Source organism: Sceloporus occidentalis, unplaced genomic scaffold, assembly GCF_023333645.1.
Source record: "Sceloporus occidentalis isolate IW3139 unplaced genomic scaffold, rSceOcc1.0.p SCAF_55, whole genome shotgun sequence".
In the NCBI taxonomy this organism is placed as follows: Eukaryota; Metazoa; Chordata; class Lepidosauria; order Squamata; family Phrynosomatidae; genus Sceloporus; species Sceloporus occidentalis.
In genome coordinates, this window is record NW_028317035.1 from 5,987,822 (window position 1) to 6,011,227 (window position 23,406).

Here is a 23,406-nt window from a genome sequence, read left to right on the forward strand (position 1 = left end):
TGTGATTCTCCAATGGACAGTATTTACAATAAAACTAGAACAGCTACACCGAACACGCACATAATCCGTTAATACTGCCTGAACTGCATATAGTAATACATACAGCTGTTCGGCTGAACAGAAAGATGCTGTTCAGTGACGCAACTTCTGCCACTACCAGAATATTGCCAGATACTTAATGTTCTCAGATAAAATATACAATGCTTAATCAACTGTATGAACAGAAAAGATATTACTTTTTATACAGACATATTAACCACCCACACACGGGTTTATGAGAGGGAATGGCTGAGAGCAACTGCTTTCTGTTCGTGGCAGAAATATAAAGTGAGACAAAGTAAAGAATATAATCCACATTTATACCACCGAGCGCACCCTCTTCAGACAGCCCTCCTTTCCACACTCACGTGCCAATCGTTTGGAATATGTGTGGGATCTGTGAAATCATTGTTTGAAATATATATAATAACGATTTCATGGTGTGCTTCCATCAAAGCTCCAACAATGATCTTAGAGCATTGAGCACTTTCAACAAAGCCCAGCCCTTGCTGACTTCTGACATTTTTAAACTGAAGGGCCAAACAGTTTTCCCAGTGCTACAAAAAAAATGTAAATAAAAAAAATAAAAGGACGACAAAACCTAGAAACAAAATGATGCCAAATAAGAACCGTTTGGCCTATGTCTGTGCCCATTACTTCTTGCTTTAAATACATCGGATACCTACTACAAACTTGCAGCTCATTTACAAGTGCAGATAAATACAGTTTTAGACTTGGAATTTTTATGTTCCCAACACAAGAATTGTTATGCTGTTTTTATACACTAAATTCTCTGGCGAGATTTTGAACCCCCAAGGACAACCTTAAATCAATTTATATAGCGTGACTGTATTCTGCATTGATGCCCAATGGTAAACAAATGCCCTCGCCATTTGCAGCAATACTCATTTGCCAAAAGAAATTGAGCAGACCAATCCTATGCTGAACTTTTTCGCCCCAAAAATCTCAAACCAAGCCCTGCAGATGTTACAATTGAACGCCTGCAACAGATGGGCAAGATGCACCTGGAGGCCGACTGGAAATAAGCACTAGGAACGGAGCATTTTCAGTGTTGCGATAATGTTAATAGTAACCACAGTTACTCAGCAAACACTACGTGTTCTTCACTGGTGCCATAAGTGTGGATATAAAACACCTCACAAACTGTTAACAAGATTTAATGTACATTTATTCTTAACACGGGAACATAGAGTATAAAGATTTCATACTGAATAAATGATATATTCATTAAGCAAAAAAAAAAAAAGGCAGAAATTTACATTTTTCAGAGCTACAAATATGCAGAAACTGCTGGAAAAAAATCTCAAATGGTTTTGGGAACTGAAACTAACAAAATAAAAAACAAAACCAAAAAAAACAAAAAACAAAACCTCACACCTTGATTGGAAACGGGAAGATAATCCTTTAAAAGTTGATCGGATTGCTGGATATACAAAGGTGATGGGGTTAGGAAGAAACGGGGGAATGGGAACTGCTGCGGGACAGTCCATTGGGAAACTCTTGCCTCCGCAAGGTGGCTAGGGCCTTTCATCTTATACTCTTAAATCTTTAAGAGTAACCATGCGCCCTTTAGCTGCAGGAGGAAGAATGGGGTGTGATGACAGTGAGGGAAAGATAAGGAATACAAGAGGTGTGTCTTTAATGTACATCATCATATATATACAGACATCGCAGCTTGCAACCTACAAGCTAAAGGTTAAAACCAGTTATAAGAGGCGATCTCCGATTATTACAATCTAAGTTTAAAGAGGTAAGGGTGTTGCTTCACATGAAACTTTGGGGGAAAAGCGACCTTTCTGCGTCTCTCATCCGGAAAACTAAAAAGCGCTCAGTCGCTCTCCATTTAAAAACCTAAATCTGGAGTCTTTGAGGTTGTGGGGTTTTTCCAGCTCCGGTTGGATTCTGCAGGGTTGCTCAGCACAGTTAAAAAAGGTAAAGTCTTATGTCAGGCTTTTTTCAGTTTTCATCTCTTTAAAAGGGTTAGGACACAAATTCTAGTCTAAAGGTGGAGGGTGGTGGCAATCCTGCAAGTTTTTAATTTTTTGGGGTGTTTGAGAAGGGATTCCACATCCCTCCTTGGTGCTTTAGAAGTCTTTATCTCCTTAGACTTTGTAGGCCCAATGCTTGGCTTAGTTGAGGTCTGGGAAAAATGGGGCAGTAGAGAAAGGGGGAGGGGAGGTAAAGTACAGTGGAGCCCCTTCCCCCACATAATAAAAAATTCACTGAAATACAGTAGCTTTGGTTAACACCAAAACACAGAGAGGAAGTAGGGCAAAGGGAAGGTCCACAATGGTGGCCATGTCTCCTCTCTGGGGCAGACAGTGGATTGAGACAAAGTTTTTGCATAAATAAAAAAGGGAGCGGGAAAGAAGTGGGTGAGGAACCAGTCAGGGAAGATTCCGTTCTACGGTGACAGGAGGCGCAGAGGATGCTGGGAGGATGTCCCCCTGCTGCCGTCATGATTGGCCAATCAAAAACAGGACATCACAGATGACCTGTGACACAGAGCAGTTCATGAGTGGAGAGACAGAGATGTCCAACAGGCGAGCTTCATACAGTGTGAACTCTGTATGGTTCTCCTCCACCTTGGCCAAAGCCAGCAGGGCTTTGGATGCCCGCCGCATCATGTCCGTGCTGGTGGGCTCAAAAGGGGCAGAAGGACCATGTAAGTGGGCAGCCTGACTTTGCTGAAACTGGGTGGCTGCTAGACTGTCCTCCAGGAAGCCTAGCAGGTTTCCAATACTGCCCTTCTGAAGCGCGATGGCTCTGGCTGCTAAACTGTCCCCTTGTGCCAAGTTAGCTAGGAGCACCACTGCCATTTCCCTGCACACATGATTTTTTCTGTCACTCAAAAACCTCACTAAGGTCCCATACAGCTTCTCTAGACGACTGAAAGGAGGTGTGGCCAGGATAAGGTCAACATTGTTGTCCTGGATGCTTAGCTTGCTCAAGGCCTCCAGCACTAGTCTCTGAGGAGATAACACAGCATTGGGGCCCAAAGTTACAAATGGATCTTGAGCCTCAGCCGATGGACAAACCGCCCAATGTAACAGGCCATCGAGTATGGGCAAACAGATGCTCTCTGGGTAAGGGGAAAGGTCTAGCTGTCCTGAGATGTTCGCAAGCGTGACCAGTGCGTTCTCACGTAGCATCTCCAGGCAGTCCCACCACCACTCTGCCTTGTTGCAGCTCACTCCTTGGTCCCGCTCCTCTTCCTTCTCATAAGTGAGAGGTGCCTGTTTGCGTTCCGGATGCTTGTGGTAAAGAAGCACAAGTTTCCCAAGGATTAACAGCAGCCCTGGGTGCTTCGACATTTCCAAGTCATTGCCTGGAACAAACGACAAGCTCCGCAAAATGTTGGATATGCACACGCATCGCCGTGAAAGCGCATCCTGCCACTCCTCAAGTGTGCAAAGTGGGGTCTCATCTTTGCTGCGTGGTTCATCCTCTAATATTTTCAGACCATGCCTGCTTTGTGTAGGTGAGCTACCTCCCAATGCAAACTCTGAATCTGCTGTTTTGGCCACTGGTGACAAGGAATCAGGCCGGGCACACAGGACATCATCTATGGTGGGGGCAGTATCCTCTGCTGCAGAAACTTGTTCTCGGGAGCGTCGTTTAGTTTGTGGCCGTCTGCGGGCAGATGGTTCAGTGCGCCTTTCAAAGTGGGTTTGGATGTGCTCCGTTGTGTCCCCACCTCCTAGCCTCCAATGCAAGAGTCCACTGTCAAACTCTTGTCGTCGGCCCAACTTGTGTGAGCAGTCCAACACAAAGGCATCTTCTCTCGGAACCAATTTCACAGGGAGTTTATCAAACTTGCTGGCCTGCTTAAGGCAATCATCACCAGCAGCACAGGGGGCAGAAAATGCTTTCCTCTCTTCCTCTCCTTCTGCCTCACTTTGGGGTTCACCGTCTGTCAAAGACTGGCAGTCTTCATCCTCACTTAGCTCAGCATCACTTGCAAGAGGACTGCAAATCTCATTGATGGAAGGTTTCAGAAGGCTTTTCTGAGCAGCCTCTCCAACTTCATACTCTTTGAGGATGCCAAATATTTCAATCAGGCAGCGACGGAAATATTCCACTAATAACTCCAGCAACCCAGGAAGCTACAAATATAAGAAAAGCGTTTTGGTTGACTGATTTTGATTTCTATATTAAATACACACACACACACATATATACAGATTAGTATAACTCACCTGGCTGAGGTTAAAGGTCATGATGCTGTTGTCATCATACAGTAGAATGTTAATTGTGTCCAGTGCCCAGGTACTCTCTGCTAGGAGACCAGATTTCAGAGACATCATGACGCGCCAAGCCTCTGGTGCTCCTAGAAAGAATGGGATATTAGGCTAGAGAGAAAGTAGAAAAAAACCCACCGCTTTTCTCCCTATCATACGGATTGCAAAAATAATGCTTCTGTAAGTTGGACTTCATTGTACCTTAACAAAAATACACACATTATTCCCACTCTTAAACACTCACCAATATCCTTGGATGTCAGTCTTCGTCTTGGTTTCAGAATAGGTTGCGTGGCTTCTACAGACCCAGGAGGGAAAGTAATGTCCCTACGGATAAGCGGTGGCTGGGTCGGTGTGGGCACAATGTGTGAGGCAGGCACAGGTGGTCCAGCCTTTTGCATCTTCAGGAAGGGGGACTTACTTGGTGAAGTGTGGGCCTCCAAGGGCCGAGGAGTGGCAGGGCTAGCTACCTGAGGCAGATGATTGGGCATGCTAGGGGAAGCCTGGTACCCAGGCTGTGGTGGGGCACGTGTAAGAGGTGGGCCTGGGGCAGGCACATAAGGGGACTGTTGCCTGTTAACATGAGGTTGCCACTGGTTTTCATGACTAAGGCGCTGGTCTGAGTGTATCATTTCCTCTCCTCTAGGAGGTCCAGTGTGATAGCCAGGCCCCTGAGTAGCTGCAGGGGGCGGCCCTGGCCTGCCCTGATAGTTGTAACTCATGTCACTTCTGCCTTGCCACATTGCTCCCTGCTGGGATGCCTCCCCAGAGTTACCCATTACACTAGGGGGTAAAGGTGGCTGGGAATTGCTGCCTGGGGTGGCAGACACCCGCTCACGTCCAAACTGGAATGGAAATTGATTCTGCCCAGATGGTGCTGGCCGTCGTTCTCCCCCCTGTGGATAGTTGCTCCCAAATTGCCCATAAGGATCCTGGGGCTGTTGAGAAGTGGCAGCAGCAGGGGGTGGCCCAGGTGGAGCTGGCGCTCCAGAAACAGGGGTCTGCTGTTGCTGGGGTGGCGGCTGCTGTTGACCCTGGGTACCCTGTGCCCCACTGTATGGAGCACTATATATCTCTCCCTCATGGCGTTTCGAAGAAGGTCCATAGCTACCATCCATTGGTCGCTTGTAGTTCTGAGGAAGAACCAAAGTGGATTGATAAAGAAGCTTTAAAGACACAAACTGTGTGAAAGGCCATATTGAATGCATAGTTCAGTCCAGCACATTATAGTAGGAAAGGGACTGAGAATTATGCAATTCTAGATTGGCAGATAAAATGGTCTAATCTTGCCAAGAAAACAGCATGCTCTCTCTTCTCAGAAGCTAAGGGTAATGAAACACAGGAAGAGGATAAACCATGGAGCTGTAAACCACTGAAAACTGACCCATAGAAGAAAATAAAAAGCAAACTAAGCATTGGGAAGCGTAGAAAAAAAAATATATGAAATGGGTAACAGCAAACCAAGGCAGGAAGGCAATACAAGTTGCACATTGTGACACTTACAGGTTGCTGGTACATTGGGTTCTGCTGACTGGGGTAGGGGCTGCCTGAGGCTGTGCTCTGTGTTGGGTACTGGTTACCATAGGAGTCATGCCTAAGAGAAGATAGAGCATATATTCTATGATTACTGTATCTCCTTTTAACATGAAGGTTTCACTTTTGTAACATCCAAACGCCATATATAACTCAACTATATCTTATGCTTTTAACACTCTCTTAAAGCACATACACCAAGCCATCAAGTCCTCACCTCTGCTGCGGGTAGCGTCCAGGAGAGTACATGCCACTGTCTGTATTTGAGGGCATCATATTTGGCTGAGTTCCCCCACTCACTATACCCCCTTCAGGGCCTAGGCTGGGGTCCCCTCTGAATAAAAAAAAAAAAAAAAAAAGTTAAATCTTACCTTACCAACTTCCCACAAAGCCACCCAGTGCCAAAGCTTACTGCCAGATCAATGCAATATAACAATTGAATCAGCAACAGGCATGTAAAAAGGATGAACTGTCATAATGAAGATCTGTTTTTAAATTTATACAGAGGAATTTATGCAAGAGACTAATCTTGTTATAATTAAAAGACCACCAGTCATGCTGCATTAGGATTGACTGCCATCAGCTAAAAATCCTAAACGAGGCCAAGGCTGATCATTATCAAGCACTGAGCAGAACATAGGTTCCCCAAAAAAAGCCAGCGAATGTTTTAAAGACAGAATGAAGTGTAATCAAGCTTCCCCTTGAATATCAGCCTTTGCAATATTCACTCACCTCACTCTGTCATATCCACTGTAGGGATAATGAGGACGCTGTGCAATGTTTGACATTGGAGGACCTGCTGTCCGTCCATAGGGATCTCCAATAGACCCACTAGGTCCCTGCCCTGAAGACATGAATGCATCTGCACCTGAAGGATAAAGGAATCATGAATATACTGACCACACTAAACCCTTTAGTCAGATAAAGTGCGTTAGGGTGGGGTGCTAAGAGGGAGAAAGGAATAAAGGATATTTTAATTTAGAGGTTTATCAGCCACAAACCTTTCCTCATGCCCCCATAGGGATCCTTGCTGGCATCATATGACATCCTACCCATCATATCAGCCTGGTACCCAGGATTAGGAGTCATGGAGTTTCTCTTCTGGTAGGAGGTATCTGAACCGTCATATGCATCCTGTAAACCCACAGAGTTGTTCCTGTGAAGACAGACAGTTGGGTTAAAACCAAATTAACATTTTGATATTCCCAAGAGTGTGCCCCACTAACTGCAATTCTCACCTCATGCCTTGCATGGCAGGCATCTGGCTGTGTGGAGTGGATGCTGGTGTTGGGGGCTTAAGGTCCCCTCCTTCTGCCATTGAGCTACTGGTTGACTGTGGAGTCTGGGGTCCCTGCATGGATCCAGAACCAGCTGGAGGATACAGTTTTAGAACAACTTTAGCAGGAGTTACAATCACATTCAATTTCAGAGTACTGACATTTTTTTTGGAGAGTTCTGAGAAAAACCCAAGGCGGGCTCCAGAACCACTTACCAGGTGAAGGTGGCTGGATTTTAGCTTGTTTCTTAGCTTCTGCTGATACAAATATGTCTGGTGGCGGGTCCTCTCCCCTCTCAATCTTGCATTCAAAGGCATAAAGACATTGTATATACTGTTTCTTTAGGGAGCTGGCTGCACTGCTTGATGTGCCCACATTAAGGTTTGTTGCAAGTTCCCTCCACTTCTTGTTCTTATTTACCTGGAAGTAAATTACCCAATGTCAAAAAGGCTCGAGAGAAAAAAATAAAATAAATAAAAAAGCACTTAAAAAAAATGCACCAACTGACCTGGGTGAGCCCTCCAATCTCCTTGACAGACACATAAAGTCGGTACAAGTCAAGAGGCTTCCTGCCCACAGCTGGCAGGTTTGTCATGCCCATAGCCTTCTCCTCTGTGAATGACAGATATCGATCTACCCACATCTTTCTTTCTGGCTCACTCCCCAGCTCATACAGTTTTGTTATCTTCTCATTTGTAGTAGTTGAGGAGTTTGACTTCTGTGGGTAGAACAAGGTTGTGAAAAATTCCTCAATAGGAAAAATAATTTTTTTTTAGTTTTTTTTTTTTAATACTTGTTATCCAATATATTACCTTAGATTTGGGTTCTGATTTTGGTGTTCCATCTGCTTTGTTGTTCATTTTTGGAGTTGGTGTTAATTTCACATCTGACAGACCCATGAGCTCGGGACTGCCAGCCATGCCTGTAAGAGAGATCCTGAGCATCAGTACACAACACAGACATGCACAAAATTAAACACCAAAGGCCTAAAACAATCAAACACCTGAGTTATTGGCCATGTTGCCACCCATGTAGGGAGGGCCCTGCGTATTCATCATAGCCGCCATGCTGTTCATTCCTTGCCCATAAGGAGGGCCAGATCCCATCATCCCACCTTGGTTCATGTTAGGATATCCTGGAGACCTACACGAGATGAAGAAAAAAAAATACATGTGACTCAATAGCAAACATACATACTGTCCTTGAGAACATTTACCAAGATATATGTTTAGGCAAGTTATCACTAAATATGGAGAACATACCATGCACAAGCACTTACAGGACAGTACAATAAAAAGTTAGGAGACCAAATGGTCAAAAAATATTTATACCATTTTACACAAGACACAGAACTGAAACCCATATACAGAGCTTCTCAATTTTTGAAGTGCACCCCCGTATAGGACATCTTAAACCAAGTTTCCACAAGTGTATAACAAAGCTCTCCAAATTTAATATTTGGAATTAAACATTTTTGAAGTACAGCAAGGATTATAGCATAAGATGAGAAACCATAATGTAGAAGAAACCCAACGCTCTGTTCGCTCACCTGCTTTGAAGGGAATTGGGTGTGGCATGCATGCCAGCAGCTTCTTGTGCTTTGCGGTTCATACCAGCAGGGGGTGGGCACATCCCAGATCCCACCTGTGGGGGCATTGCACCCATATTTGGCCCATATGGCCTGTTACCCATAGAGTGGCCCATCCGTCCCCCATACTGAGACATGCCTCCTTGTCCATGCATTTGCCCTCCTCCAACCAATGGAGCCATTCCTCCTGCAGAGTAGCCTGCATTAGGCATTGTGTTATAATTTGGTTGCCTAGGGTACCCTCCTACAGAAAAAGGAGAGGAAGAAATACTTATTAAAAAAAAAGAAACACTTACGTATGATCACATAGCAACAAATGAATATTCTGTGTAGTTATCAATGCTCAAAAATACATTTTACTGTTGATTGGCAGAAATCATACATAACAAGTTCCCATGAAAGCTAACTTGGGGCATTATAGACATGCCATCAATTTGTTATGACCTACAAGCCACTTGATGGCTAGCTTGTCTGATTTTGCATAAAAAGGAGCAGGAACTCACCTTGGGGCCCATATTGAGCCCCTTGAGAGCCATAGCTTCCCATTGAGTTCTGCTGATAGGGACCCATTCCTGCATGCATTTGCGCCCCTGTTGACTGGCGTGGGGAAAGCGCAGGGCCAGGCTGGGGCGAGCCATACTGGGTTATCTGTGGATTCCTCTGCATGTACCCTGAAAAATAAGGAAATACTAGTAGACAGATCTACATATACATAGATGGTCACTGCAAAATGTATTTTGTCAAAATTGTCCAGAACTCACCCCTCTCCTGTCCAAGGCCAGCCTGGTTTATTGCTGGGTGAATCAGTCCATCCGACTGCCCACTTGGTGGACGTGGAGGCATTTGAGTTCCTGTGAATAGGGCCATGTAAAGTTAAAGGGGATCTTGTCACTTTAAAAATGTATTAAAACCCACCTTTCAAATCAGTGTTATTGTATTAAAAACAAAATAACATTTAAAATAACGAAAGCAGATAACTGCCTGAGATGTCAGAACTATCATATCAGTTGCCTGTGCTGTTTATTTCCCCTTCACCCACAAAAGCAAACAGCCACCAAAAGGAACAGTAAGAAGGGGAAACGTAAAAGTAACTTATTTGCTTTTAGCTAGTCTTCGTTACTGTTAAGTAGAAAGTACTAGTTATTCATATTCTGTGAAAGGAATTGCTTGACCCAGTTCAGGGTTACCAGGGTGGCACAGCTGGGGAAAAACAGACCAGTTCAATACAAGCAATATATATTTAGCGCTGCAAATTAAATCTTTAGATATTAGGGTAATTTTAGTATTACAAAATTTTCTGTTAACCATTTTTATTGTTTACAAATTTTAGTTTGAGTCTGAAATTCCATACCAGGAACGGCAGTTGGTGAAAGGGGTCCAGAACGAGATGGAGCCACACTTGCTGGGGATCCTACTGGAGATGGTGAGGGCCCACGAATGCCAGGCAAGTGAGGAGAGGTATGGGGAGAGAAAGGGGACTGGGCTGGATTACTTTGCTCTCCTTGGCTGCTAGAAATCCCAGAAGTGCTAACTCCAGGGCTCAAAGCACCCTCTGCACCCATTGGAAGATCATCAATAGAGCCAGAGAGATCCTAGAATGTGAAAGAGTAAAATTACAAATAAGATTTTGCACACACAAAAACATAAAGGGTATATACATATTCTCTTAAGATCCACTTAGCTGATTTAGATCCATATTAACATTTTGTACAGCATAAAACTATAAAAGGTTAAAATTGACAACCGATACATTAGCAAGCTTCCCTACAGTGGAACGAATGGTAAACAAATATAGGAAGACTACTTGTGAACAGGGCAGAAAACAAATTACAATTTAGCTCTTTAAATTCAGATTTTTTAACGTTGGGTCAAACGTCTGTCCATGAAAACCTTGGAATAATCTTCCACATTACCAACCCAAATGCGACACAAGGATTCTACACACAAACATGCATAAGCAGGAATGCATTCGAGAACATATTTCGCTCACCGGGAGACTTGAGGGCCGTGGTTGCATCCCTAAACTAAGGTCGTCTTGTCCTTTGCTGGAACCTAAAGACGGAGTGGATGAAGCCTGGGATGTGAAAGAATCCTGAGAGAGCTCCTGAGAGAGAAGAAGGAGCAGAGCATGAGGCATTGACATGAACAGTAAGAGAAAATGTAACTAGGACCTGGCACAAAACTTTTTAAAAACAAAGTACAATGGAAATAAAGACCACTTACCTGTGGTGGAGGGAAGCGCTGCTGGGAATAAGATGCACCCTGCTGTGCTGCCTGTGACTGATAAGATGACCCTTGCTGCTGTGAACTAGGATACTGTGGAGTCTGTGTGTATGGTGACTGGCTCTGAGAGCTTGTCGGGGGACCCTGCTGCTGTTGTGTATAAGGAGAAGGAGATGGAGACTGCTGTTGGGTAAATGTGGGCTGCACAGCCTGGGTAGGGGGTGGCTGAGAAGAAGGGGTCTGTTGGGAATATGACTGGGAAGCTTGCGGCTGCTGTTGCGAATATTGCGTCTGTGGGGGTGTTGTCTGCTGAGGAGGATGAAGGCTCTGTTGGTTGTAGTATGGAGATTGGCTCTGCTGGGCATAGGAGCCAGGACCCTGCTGAGCATATGGAGCCATCTAGGATGAGAAAAGAATCATTAAGAAAATTCACAGGAAAAAAAAAACAAAAAACGAGAAAACACTGATGTTCAACTATACCTGTTGCCCATACTGCATGCCCATGCTTGCCTGAGTTCGACCCTGCATAGTCATGGGATATCGCTGTGGGGTCTGTGAGGAGTAAGGCTGCACTGGGTACCCAGAGTGTCCCTGCTGAGCTCCCTGTTGTTGACCGTATGGGTTACCTGAACCGTATGGCTGGGGTCGCATCTTTCCCATCTGATCCATGGGACTAGCAGGCTATGGACATAAAAAACAAAAAACAAATCACTCATAGCAAGAATCTAATTTAACCCAAACTGTACACTTACAAATTTTGTACATTTGACTTCTAATATCCATATAGTTAATGTTTGTATGCTGTGTAGTTAACATGGGTGAAAAACTATCCATTTATATGTTTGAGGCCAACATCACATTGCATGCCTTCTTCCCACAATAATTAACCTGCTCATTACCTCCGGGACTAGGCTAATGAAGGCAGGCAGCAAGAGCTATTTATAACTAGAAGGGCAAGCAGCCGAAGTATAACAGGTCCCAGCTGTACACCCATCTGAAGTGCGGCCAAGAGCCGACTGTCTGGTGCTGAGCGCTGGCAGGCAATGAATGACAGGATCTGTGTTGTAGGGACACGAGGTGGGGGCTGGGGGAGGACTCACTGCTGCAATTCTAGATCTGTCCTCCTGAGCCCGCCACACCTAACCAAGAGTCCTTCTGCCATAGAGAAGAGATAAAATAGGAGGGGGCAGAGGACTCTGGCCTTGGGAGTTGGCCACATGGCTAATTTGCATGACTGGTAAGCATAGTGAGGGGGTGGAGAACAGCAGCAGAGTTGAGAGTAAATAAAAAGTACCCAGAACACAAGGTTCTTAGCATCTTATTCTGTCCAGCACAAAAAAAAAACAAAAAACCAGAAATACCATAGACAGAGTATGTTAGTTTTTGTAGTTGTACCATCTTGCCATTTAAACGTTGGTCCCAACAATTGAGAACACTCTGTGCAAGCAGGTTTTTTTTTCTCTTTTCTCAATGGAGGTACACACCAGCCCTCATATGCCATTTAAAAATGTACTACCGCTATTAGTTTTGTTCATGCAAACAGAGGGATTCCTCATAACACTCAATACAAATAGCATGCTTCCCTGCTCCTAGCTACAGTTCCATGTAGGAATGAGTGATCATAGTATAGTATAGTATAGTATGTTAAAACAATGTTCAAGTTGAATCTTTCACACCTAGTTCTAAAAGGCAAAAAACCCTACTTGGGGCAATAACCAATTATGCCACAACAGGGGAAACAAATTCCTTGTTGATTCCATAGCAGCAATCCGATTACTCCCTGGATCATGAGCTACTCTCCGCCAGCTAGCTGCTCATGCACGTCTAGGCAGCCATCAATTTCAATGGGAGATATTTACTGACAGCGAATGGCTGTTTCCAGTAGGAATTTTACAGAGCTGTAATATTTTTCTTAATATTTGGGGCAGCTGTCCCTTTGAATGAGCAAACAGCATTCTGCCCATACACACAGGACACTTGTGCCACCCTATCTGCCCAAGTGCAATTTTCCTTCCATAGGTGGAATTAACTTGCTCTCAATACAAGGAGACTCACTCAACTTTGCCAAAGCATCATGCATTCTTTTGTGCAGCCCAACTATGCATTATACATGGACTTACCCAATATAAGTCTGTATTGCACACGTTGCTCCCATGTACTGTCTCCTGTGTTGCACAAGCCCCCCCCACTACACACACACAATTTTGTCAGACTTGCAGCTTATATACACTTTTCCAAATAAATATTAGTCTATTTACATAACCCCCCCCCCACACACACACACTCCAAGCTCTGATTCTGTATGAAGACTATAATTAAGCCCCAAACCAAGTCTATCCCACAGTGTCATCCTGGAGACAATTCTCCCACCCCCCAAATTGTGATAAGTGATGTAACACTTTAACCTGGTGTAGAGGACTGCATCGGGATGCAAAAAACTTGAGGGTGTGGGCGTTTTTTCATGTGTTGTACCTGCGGGTCCCAGTAATCCCGTGCACGCCCGCAAGGCTGCCTTCGCGTTGCTCGCATACATAGTCTTCTCTTGTTCCGTCCAGGAACCCAGTGGAGTCACGTGAATTTAAGTCACATGACTCTGCTCTGTTCCTGCTTCCCCTGGGCAGACCAATAGTGCGAGCAAAGGGAAGGCAGCCTTGCGGGAGTGTGCGGGAAATCTGCAGTTCAGGTAAGGGAATAACGAGTATGCGTGACTGAGGGAATGAACGAGCATGAGTCTCCAAAAGCTGTGACAGAATGTTTACGGAAGCGGGCGGGATTGAACACCGCTTGTTCCCGCAACGTGTAATGGACAGAAATTCAGCGGGAAGAAAACAGTCCCGCGCAGGGCTCTATCCTGGTGCATAAACAAAATAGCGACTACACCTGGTTTCTGTGTACCAGCCCCATATACTGCGCTGCTTTGTGAACTTTATTCTGTACTTAAAGGAAGACTGAAGTAGTATCACAAATTCTGTAAGATTATTATTATTTTTATTTTTTTTTTTTAAACACACATTTAAGAACTGCTTCTTAACCTTGCGCATCTGTCAGTTTGAGTGCCATACAGACTGACCAAAAGCTTGCGGACACCAGACACATACGAGCTTGTTGGATATCCCATTCTAAATCTTTGTGGGTATAACAGCCCCCACTGTTCTGGGAACACGAGGCACTGATGTTTATGTCAGTCGGCTCTTGGTATTGAGCATAATGATATTTGGCTTGTGTGCAGTGTCTTGGACATTGAAATCCATTTTATAAAGCTCCTTACTCACAGTTCTTGCGAGGCAGTTTGGAACTCTATAGAGGGTGATTCTACAGAGGGCGGTGATTTTTTACACGCTATACCCGAGTCTGGTCTATCACTTTGTAGGTGAGCCTTTACTCAAGGATACTTCCACTTCACAACAATAGCACTTATGGTGGAGCAGGCCAGAAATGTCACCATTGACTTGGGGCAAAGGTGGAACTCTATGACCACGTTTGAAAACTACGGTCTATGTTGTATATGTGCTTGATTTTATACACCCGATAAGTTTAATCAGGAGGGGAGTCCACCGGGCCGTGGACCGGTAAGTGGCCTATAAGCAACTGGCCCACACGATAGGGTGACCACATGTCCCAGAATCAATGGCTTCAAACGCCGTCTTCCCCCCCCACCCCCGACGCAGAGAAGAGAGGGGCGCTGAGTGGTCGCTCATTAATTTTTCAGTCTCTTCCGCGAGACCTCTAGCTCAGTTGCAGTGCCGCATTTCATGCTGAGCGCCGGAATGATGTCATATTCCGGCGCTCAGCAGTGCGCACTCGCTCCCACTGTAGGACTCCTGGACGGTAAGTTAACTTTAAAGGGGGAAAGGGTAGATAGTGAGGGGGGGTAGTAAGAATAGTGAAATAAATAGTGAGAATGAAAGTGGAGTATTATAATAAATTTAATAGAAGTAAAATGCACAACATAATGCACTTGAATGAAATCCAAAACACCCGACGCCCGGTCCGTGGAAAAATTGTGTAAAAACATACAATGGACAGCCATAAACCTGCTTTAAGGACCCCTACTTTAAGGACAGTTATAGCACAACTACTCCTGTTCATGTACAGTCGCTTTGGGAGAATGGACATATCCTAGCTTGACGCCAGCACATAAGTTAGTCTTTGGAGCATTTTGTGGTGGAAATGCAGTACACACATTAATAGAAAAAAAAAAAAAAAGTAGTGCTTTACTTTAAGTACATTTTGGTTTTACATGCATGCCCTGGACCCCAATGCGTACATTAATGTGGGGTGTGCCTGTATGAAGAGAACGGATATGAAAATGTTCCTTTCAACCACATGGAAGAGGCTTGAGTACTTACTGTATTGGCTCGAATATAGGCCGCACTTTTCCCCCCACTTTAAGTCTTTAAAGTGAGGGTGCGGCCTATATTCGGGGTCTAGCGCCCGACGCCTGGGACATACAGTCCCGGGCAGGCAGCGGGGTTAGGATACCGGCTGCGGAGGCTGTTCACCCGCATCGCCGCAGCCGGTGACCGTCCGCACGATGCGTTTTACCTCTGCCCCCAAGACTTACCAGAGCAGACTCCCGGGTGTCTTGCGGGGCCGGCGGGGGACATCTACGCAATACGCGTGCCGGCACATCCGCTGAGTGCCGGCACATCCGCTGAGTGCCGGCACATCCGCTGAGTGCCGGCACATCCGCTGAGTGCCGGCACATCCGCTGAGTGCCGGCACATCCGCTGAGTGCCGGCACATCCGCTGAGTGCCGGCACATCCGCTGAGTGCCGGCACATCCGCTGAGTGCCGGCACATCCGCTGAGTGCCGGCACATCCGCTGAGTGCCGGCACATCCGCTGAGTGCCGGCACATCCGCTGAGTGCCGGCACATCCGCTGAGTGCCGGCACATCCGCTGAGTGCCGGCACATCCGCTGAGTGCCGGCACATCCGCTGAGTGCCGGCGTATTGCGTAGATGTCCCCCGCCGGCCCCGCAAGACACCCGGGAGACACCAGAGTGGCAGCATACCTCGGAGGAGGACAGAGTGGCAGCATGTTTTTTTGGTGCTTTTTTAAAGAAAAAAACTTTTTTTTCTTTAAAAAAGCAACAAACTTTTAGGGTGCGGCCTATATACGGGGGTGGCCTATATCCGAGCCAATACGGTAGTTTTGTTAATGTTTTGACATGTTTCATTCTCATTTGTACTGTGTGGCCCTTGCAAGGAAAGTAAATATAAACTTTTTGTTTGTGTTCTAGCTGTACTTCATTAACATGTTGTTTAATCTTCACAAATAAAAAATGTCAACAGAATATTGAACAGGAAATGACAAATTGATAGACATGAATCCCAATACTAAACAGTCTGTTCAAAGAAAGTAAGGGTAATTATATATTTATATATAAAAATATATAAGAGTTATGGCTTTGAACCATTAACCATGACTATTTATGTGTGTTTTGAGTCGGTTCTGCAACTATGATTGTTACATTATATACCACTGAGAAATATAATGGCGCTATATAAAACAAATATATACACGATTTATATGGTGCCATTATATTTTGCAGCTTTGTACAATGGGTAAACAGGACATGACAAGTAGTAGGTAATGTATCAAACTTAGAGCCAACTCAAACCCCTGTTCAAAGCACACACAATTTAGGAGCCAATGGTAAGTTCAAAAGCTATAACTCCATATAGTTTTTTTTAAATAACTAGTATGGTATTGAAAGTTATCAAAATTGATGCGCCATTTTCTTGTGGAAACCGGCTTTGGTAGATTGTTTGCAATCTACCTCTGTTATGCCAAATGGCTCATATGCAGCTGCCAGAATAATTCTACACCCTGACTCTTTCTACCACTGCTTTAGAGGTAACACTTGAAATGGCTCGTTAACCACGCAGCTGGACACTAGCTAATGAAAGTCTAAGGAGGAACAGACTTCACTGGCATTGCCCAATGCGTTTGGACAAGGAAAGTCCCCCAAAACACGACAAGACTGACAATGGCAGCCTCCAGTCTGTAGGTAAAGTGTGTTTATTGAAACTTTAGTGTACATGATGACTGAGTGGTCCCCTTCATTTTGTGGTGCCCCCCCCCCCCCAGCAAATGCATTTGGCCCTAAATATCTAAAGAGACCACCACATGCATGCCCAGGAAACTACCAATCAGTGGCAAACATAAGACCATGGAAGGAGTGGGACACTGCAGATTCTCCTAAAAGAGTGCATATTTTGCAGTTTTAATTAAGACACATTAAAGGCACTTACATAGCACTATAATACACATTTTTTTATTTTTTTTAGGAGACTGCTTTGGACACTTAAGCATCCCTTTAAAGAGGTAGGACTGTGGAATCCATAGAGATTTATATATGGTGACACACTGGCTTTGTCCATTACTGCTTAAAGGAACAGTAAAGGGTAGTGATTTAAGCAAGAGGGAATGCATGTTCATGAAAGTATTTTGTAAGTACATTCATATGCGTTCAGTAAAATCTCCAAAATAACTATATTACTTACCTCCAGTAAGTCAATTGGAGAGCATTCCATGCATGTGAGTGGGGGTCTCATCTATCCAGCGCTCAAACTGACTGGAGATGAGTATGTGTAATTGTTCGGACAAACACCTCCTGCATGGGAAAATAGCTAAGAGATGGGGGGGGGGGGGCGGACAAATGTGTAGTGGAGATTCTGCAAAAAAATTTCCTCAATGCACTTTGTGCGTACCAGAGAAACACCGTTTAAAAAGGGGATCACATCGCTGTCACAGGACAGACAAAGTGCATATGAGGCTGGAGTATCCCTTTATACTTAATATCTAATGTGTGTGTAAACCAACAAATTTCTGGCTTTCTAAGAGTGTAGAAATCCTCTGCATAACTTAATTTAAGTAAAGGTTCTCCTGCAAGTATGCACATTATAAAAGCTGTCTAACCTTCCGGTGATATTCCACGTTACTAAAAACATCTACACAAGGTGTAACAATCAAGACAAAAAAAAAAACTTAAAAAAAAATCACTAAGCTTCTAGGACAAGTATAGATGCTTCTAGAAGTTGTCATGGACATACAGCAGGACATTCACACTGCACATATGCAACTGTGTGCAAGTGCAACATGACAAGCCTATGGTGTGTGATTGACCACTCGTGTACCATGAAGTCCTCTGTGCAGGGCCACTGTCCAGAAGTAGGCAACATAAGTGTGCAAACATTGACTGACCTATGCGCTTGCCAGGTTTTACCTGGATTTTTCATGACTCCAACCTTTCAGCATTTAGTTTACAACTTCTGTGTGGTAAGAAAAAGAACAAAAAAAACCAAAAACACACGCCGTCTTAGAGTTGTGCATAAAAGTCTGCAAAGGTTAACTCTGTCCTGATTATTTAGGGCAACCGTTAGCCTGGTATCTGCCACACAGCATAGACAGCTGGGAGAACAGAAGCATTCAGCCAGGACTATAAAGCACTACTAATGGAAAGAGGTTATATCAAGGAAGACGGTTCATAATCAGGGCCTCAGAGCCTAGTATAACTAAATACCGTTACATGCACACTTTCCTTGGTCAGCAATCTCATTCTTTTCTTGCAGATCAATCACAGTTTACTCCCAGAAATGTGCATATGGAACACAATTCCAGTTTATACATACGCTTTTATGGGGAGCATCATAGCTACCAAGCTTTAAACATAGCACTAGCACATTAAAAAGCACACTAGCCATTAGACAATTTAGTGCATACAATAGCCGACTGATGCTTTTTTCCATGGGGTCTCCCTGATAACTGCAAATGCCAAGCTCCTTGGTTTGCAGGTGATGTGTTTTGCCGAACACATCACCTGCATCCACACATACTTGCCGCCAGTCCTCTCCATCATCATCGGCTCAGCAAGAATTCAAGGGGAGTTATAATAAAACCCTGCCGTGTGGATGCACAGAAAGGGCATCCAACCCAGGGACTAAGGAGGAGCTTTAAGTAGCCCGTGGTAGAAAAACATGACTGCAGAAAGGGTGGTACACAGCAGCCCTGGAACGTCCAACGATAAGCATTTAAATTTTAACAGTTTTAATAAACGCATGGTAAAATACTTACCAAAAAAGAACATTAAACTACTTTAAGGCTGCATTGGACACTGAAGAGTCCCTTTAATATACATTATTTGCTGGCGAGGGTGCATGGATATTAGATTATTTTTTTATCACAGGGACAAAGACCACTAATATTCACATTCACAAATAAAGCATGTGTTGACTTAAGCAAAGGTCAGACTTCTGTTGCACATTGGGCCCACTTTTCCAACGTACACACTTCTTTACAGAGCATATGACTCCTTGTTCTACTGACATGTAGATACGTCATTTAGAAATCTGGTTACACAGTTGATTTAAACGTAAATTATTTTTGAAGAAACAAAGTTATTTAAATTGAATCGAACAAGATGACGATCAAGCGCTACGGTATTGTGGCAACAGCACTTTGCCAAAATGCTCTGCATTACCATTTATCCGACACTAGATAATAAAGGCTGCGGTACCGCGGACGGCATGATCATTTATGCCACCTACCTCCCTGTGGTAGAGAATAGAGATCCAGGGACAATCAACCAAGCAACTCGCACATGCCATGTCTCACCATAGGCTGAGCTCTTAGACTTGGGTAACTAAGTGAGTAACACATACTATCTTACTATAGAGCTATAACCGTTCTTACAATATTTGATGTGGAGGAGAGGGCAACCCATTGACATTTAGCACCCAACTAGTGTGCAACTCAAGCAGCAGATTGAATACGCAAAACTAATATAATCCCATATCTAAACTTTCAATAAAATCTGGGAATGTGTATACACCAGCTTAGTTTCCTACTGAAATAAATAATGCAGTTTGACCAGAACATCCTAGGCAGCCGTTGTGGGTATTAAATGTTTACAGTTATAGACTGCACCAAGCAAGTTTCAGGCTTCCTGAACACAAGATCTTATGAAAAAGACTAATATTTTAAAACATCCTGTTATTTAAATTTAGTAGACTTAAGGGCAATACTAGCCTGCACACAACATAACTTAATTAAAGTCTACATACAAGTCAGCTAAGAGATGGGCAATACACGAGATGAGTAACATCATCTAAAAATCAAAAGGGAAAAAAATTCCACATTAAAACAGAGATCTGCATCCACATAATACAACTCCACCAACTTTGGAGGTATTGTATCACAATTACCTGAGTCTAGTAATGTGCAGGAGTTGATTACAATCAGCAGGAATATAAATAGTAGTTGTGCTTTTCTAATGATTTAGTTGCCATATTGTGCCAATATCCCCCCTTACATTTAACACAAGATAAGAAAATTGGTAGCGTTATAGCATTCCTATACATATTTTAATATTTCATCCCTGTACATTTACCAAGTGCTGTAAGAATGATTTATTCCATAAATGTATTTTCAACAGTGTATACTATGTTATTTTTTTGGCCCCTTCCTAAGATTACGTTTTCACTAGAAGGTCCAGACAGAAAGACAAGTCTTTACATTGACATGTATTTTAAACCATGCAGGGCGAGCATGTACCAGAGACTCACTTCAAACCTTAAAATTGGCATTTCAGTAGCGACCTTGACAATATATAAACTGCTGCATTCACCTGAATGCACCCGCAAAAATACTTCCCCTTGGAGGCCACCAAGACTGAGCATTAACTACAAATTCAGACCAAGTATATGGACAGAAGAATACAAATCAGAACAATATCCCTCATAGTACTCCATTATGAACATTAGTCCTAGATTATCTTATTTAGGATCCAGACAATGCAATGAGATTTCTTAACCTTCACCTATGCACAACCCTAAAATGAGCACAATACCTTGTATAGAGAAGACACGCCAATAAGAATGCTACATTTCTACCTAAAAAGTGCAAGCCTGTGCATCAACTTGAGGGTCATGTCATTAGCAATCACCATTCCCACCAAGACTGGGTTCCATTCTGCTTCTGATAATACAGTCTTTCCTGATAACTGCCACTGCACCCCCCCTCCCCACATTGCCTGTGCCTTTCTGTATTAACTCGATGTATGGCCCTTCTACAGCACTGCCTTCATAGCCCCTTATGGTTTTTTTGTATACCTTGTTACTTACTCTCCATAGGCTACCTCCTTATTACCCCTCTATAGTAATCAATACGATATGATAAAGTACCCCATAAGATCACATAGCATTTCACCATTTGCACATGTTCACTTCACACATACACACAATAGTCCACGATGATCCCTCCCCTATTTTTGGTTATACTGTCTCCTTTTAACCCCCTTACACACACAATGTGACTCAGCCCTACCGATTATTGCACCGATACCCTCTATCTCCCTGTGTTGTTGCCAATGTTGTTACCTGCGGTGTCCTGGGCAGGCCCTGGCTGCTGCTCCCGGGGCTACCCGGCGGATGAACGCCCCTCTGACCCGCGGCCCAGCCAGATGCATAGCCTTCAGGTCCTTTGTGCTGCTCTGGGTAGTCGCCCCCGGGGTAGCCAGAGTATCCGCGCCCGGGGCTCGGCGCTGTCAGCAGCTGATTCAGGGTTGGGGTGGCGGCCGCCGGCTGCGCAGGCCCGAAGCGAGGTGGTGGTGGGTAGGCCGGAGCCTGGGGTTTGCCTGAGGAGGCGGCCGGACGAGGAGGAGGGTACCCCGGAGGGTAGGCCCGGTTGGGGTATGCCGGGTAGGAGTTGTAGGCCTCATTGGGCGGCGGGTAGTCCAGGCCGGGACCCGGCTGGAAGACTCCCCTGGGGTAAGGAGAAAAGCCAAACCCGCTAGGCGGGTGAGAAGAGGCGGAGGAGGCCGCAGGCGTATCACCGGACTCCTGGAGAGAGGAGGCCGAAGCAGCTCGTGTCCCGTTGGCTGCCTCCGGTGCGTCAGAGTCATTTGAGGCCGAAGCCGGGGCCTCCGTTTGTGTCTCGGACGGGGGAGGAGGGGGGTCCCCGGGGCTCTTCTTTAGCTCGGGGCCGGCGGCGGGCGGGGTTCCCCCCAAATTGGGGCCGGAGGCCGGGGCCACCTGGGCAGCCATGAAAGTCTGAGAAGAGGTTGGGGATGAAGGAGGCCTCCCCCCCGGTGTTCTCGGGCTGGGTTCAGGCAGGAGGGGAGGGGGAGCCGCTCAGTCGGACACGAGGCGGTTGAGAGGAGGAGGAGAGGCCATTTTACCGAGAGAGGAGGAGGAGTGACAGGCCGCAAAGCGCGGAGCTGGAGTCCAGGACTGGGGAGCTACAGGCCGCAAAACCCGGTACCTGGCAAAAAAAGATGAAATCCTGGCTGGCTGGCTTCTTGCACTTAGCGCAGACACAGAGAAACCCGCGGAATGGAGCACGGACCGGATCACATGGAATAAGCGCTAAAGCCTTGGGACTGGAGTGTTCACAAGGGGAGAGCCCCTGTAAGACCCGGAACTGAACTACTCACAGGAACTGGAGCAGGATCACTGACCGTCCACAAGGGGAAATAAAGCCAGGGAATCAATGTACAACTCCGACCCCTATGGGCTAGTTGAAGTAAGACCTGGAGATCGAATTTGGAACTGGAGTCGGACGAGACCTGCAAAGCACAGTGTAAGGGGAGGAAAGGCTGTGTTGAATCATTCACACGATAATGGAAGCTGGAAAATCTGGAGCTGGAGATATTTCGCATGGGCATGGAAATCGGCCAAGACCCGGCTACAGGCTAGGACATTTGCTATCTTACATGAGCTGTGAGCACGGGACGTAAAACCCGGCAATAAGTTATGGACTGGGACGTCTTTCTTTTACTGGCTAAGTAACGCTTGGAAAGTGGAACAATACAGGTGCCAGGATACGAATAGGATTAGGAACCTGCATTGGATAACGGAAAAGGAACTTTCATCCCATAGGTTCAAGAACAGGGAAAGGGAGCAAGACCTGGATCTGCATAAAAGGACCGGATTGGTAATTTATATATGATAGCCTAACAAGGAGGCGAATCGGGCGATAAGACCCGGGAGGGGGAGCGCGGGAAGCTGGAAGGATCGATATCACGTGATCGCGAAGGGCGTCCTTATAGCGCGGCTGCGTCACAAGGTGTGTGTGTGTGTGTACGTCCGGCATCAAGCTCATTGTGCGGTTAAGCAACGTGCTGGTCACGTGTGTGGACGTACGTATATATATATATGTATATACGTACATACATGTACTCATGTTTATACGATAGCATTCTCTCCGAGTCTTTTGTTGGATAAATAAACGTGATATGTGTGTTTCTGGCTGCTATAAAAAAACATGCAAATTTAACCAAGGTTGTATTAAGTTAAACGGGTATCTGCATTCATAATGCGTATGCTAATTCGTTATTACTAACTCGTTATTACTAAACATTTCTGGGTGTTGCATGGCGTTACGAGGGAGAGCGGGTGTAATCCAGTGCCAGGCAGCGGCACAAAGAGAAGACTCCGGGGTAATGCATTGGGGGAGGGGTGGATGTGCTCCGTTTTTTT

At 45.0% G+C, this 23,406-nt stretch overlaps 1 protein-coding gene across 1 annotated transcript; it reads right to left on the minus strand.

The window, feature by feature from the left end:
* Positions 1 to 2,516: 2,516 nt before the first annotated feature.
* LOC149287997 (AT-rich interactive domain-containing protein 1A-like) lies at positions 2,517 to 11,591 on the minus strand. Its single transcript, XM_089492236.1, has 19 exons — positions 11,403 to 11,591; positions 10,923 to 11,321; positions 10,690 to 10,803; positions 10,051 to 10,291; positions 9,461 to 9,550; positions 9,203 to 9,370; positions 8,661 to 8,943; positions 8,115 to 8,254; positions 7,924 to 8,033; positions 7,620 to 7,829; positions 7,327 to 7,531; positions 7,073 to 7,205; positions 6,836 to 6,990; positions 6,567 to 6,702; positions 6,052 to 6,168; positions 5,799 to 5,937; positions 4,546 to 5,434; positions 4,260 to 4,390; positions 2,517 to 4,166 (listed from the first exon to the last, which is right to left on the minus strand). Exons 1-19 carry the CDS (start codon positions 11,589 to 11,591, stop codon positions 2,517 to 2,519), a joined length of 5,499 nt encoding a protein of 1,832 aa, XP_089348362.1.
* Positions 11,592 to 23,406: the final 11,815 nt, after the last annotated feature.

Bases quoted from the DNA above. Each gene is read 5' to 3' on its own strand.
- LOC149287997 (XM_089492236.1), bottom strand. From the start codon at position 11,591: ATGGATCAGATGGGAAAGATGCGACCCCAGCCATACGGTTCAGGTAAC. The intron at 6,991-7,072 runs GTGAGAATTGCA...CTGTCTTCACAG, and splicing joins CCTGCCATGCAAGGCATGAG to GAACAACTCTGTGGGTTTAC. The intron at 4,167-4,259 runs GTGAGTTATACT...TTATATTTGTAG, and splicing joins TGACCTTTAACCTCAGCCAG to CTTCCTGGGTTGCTGGAGTT.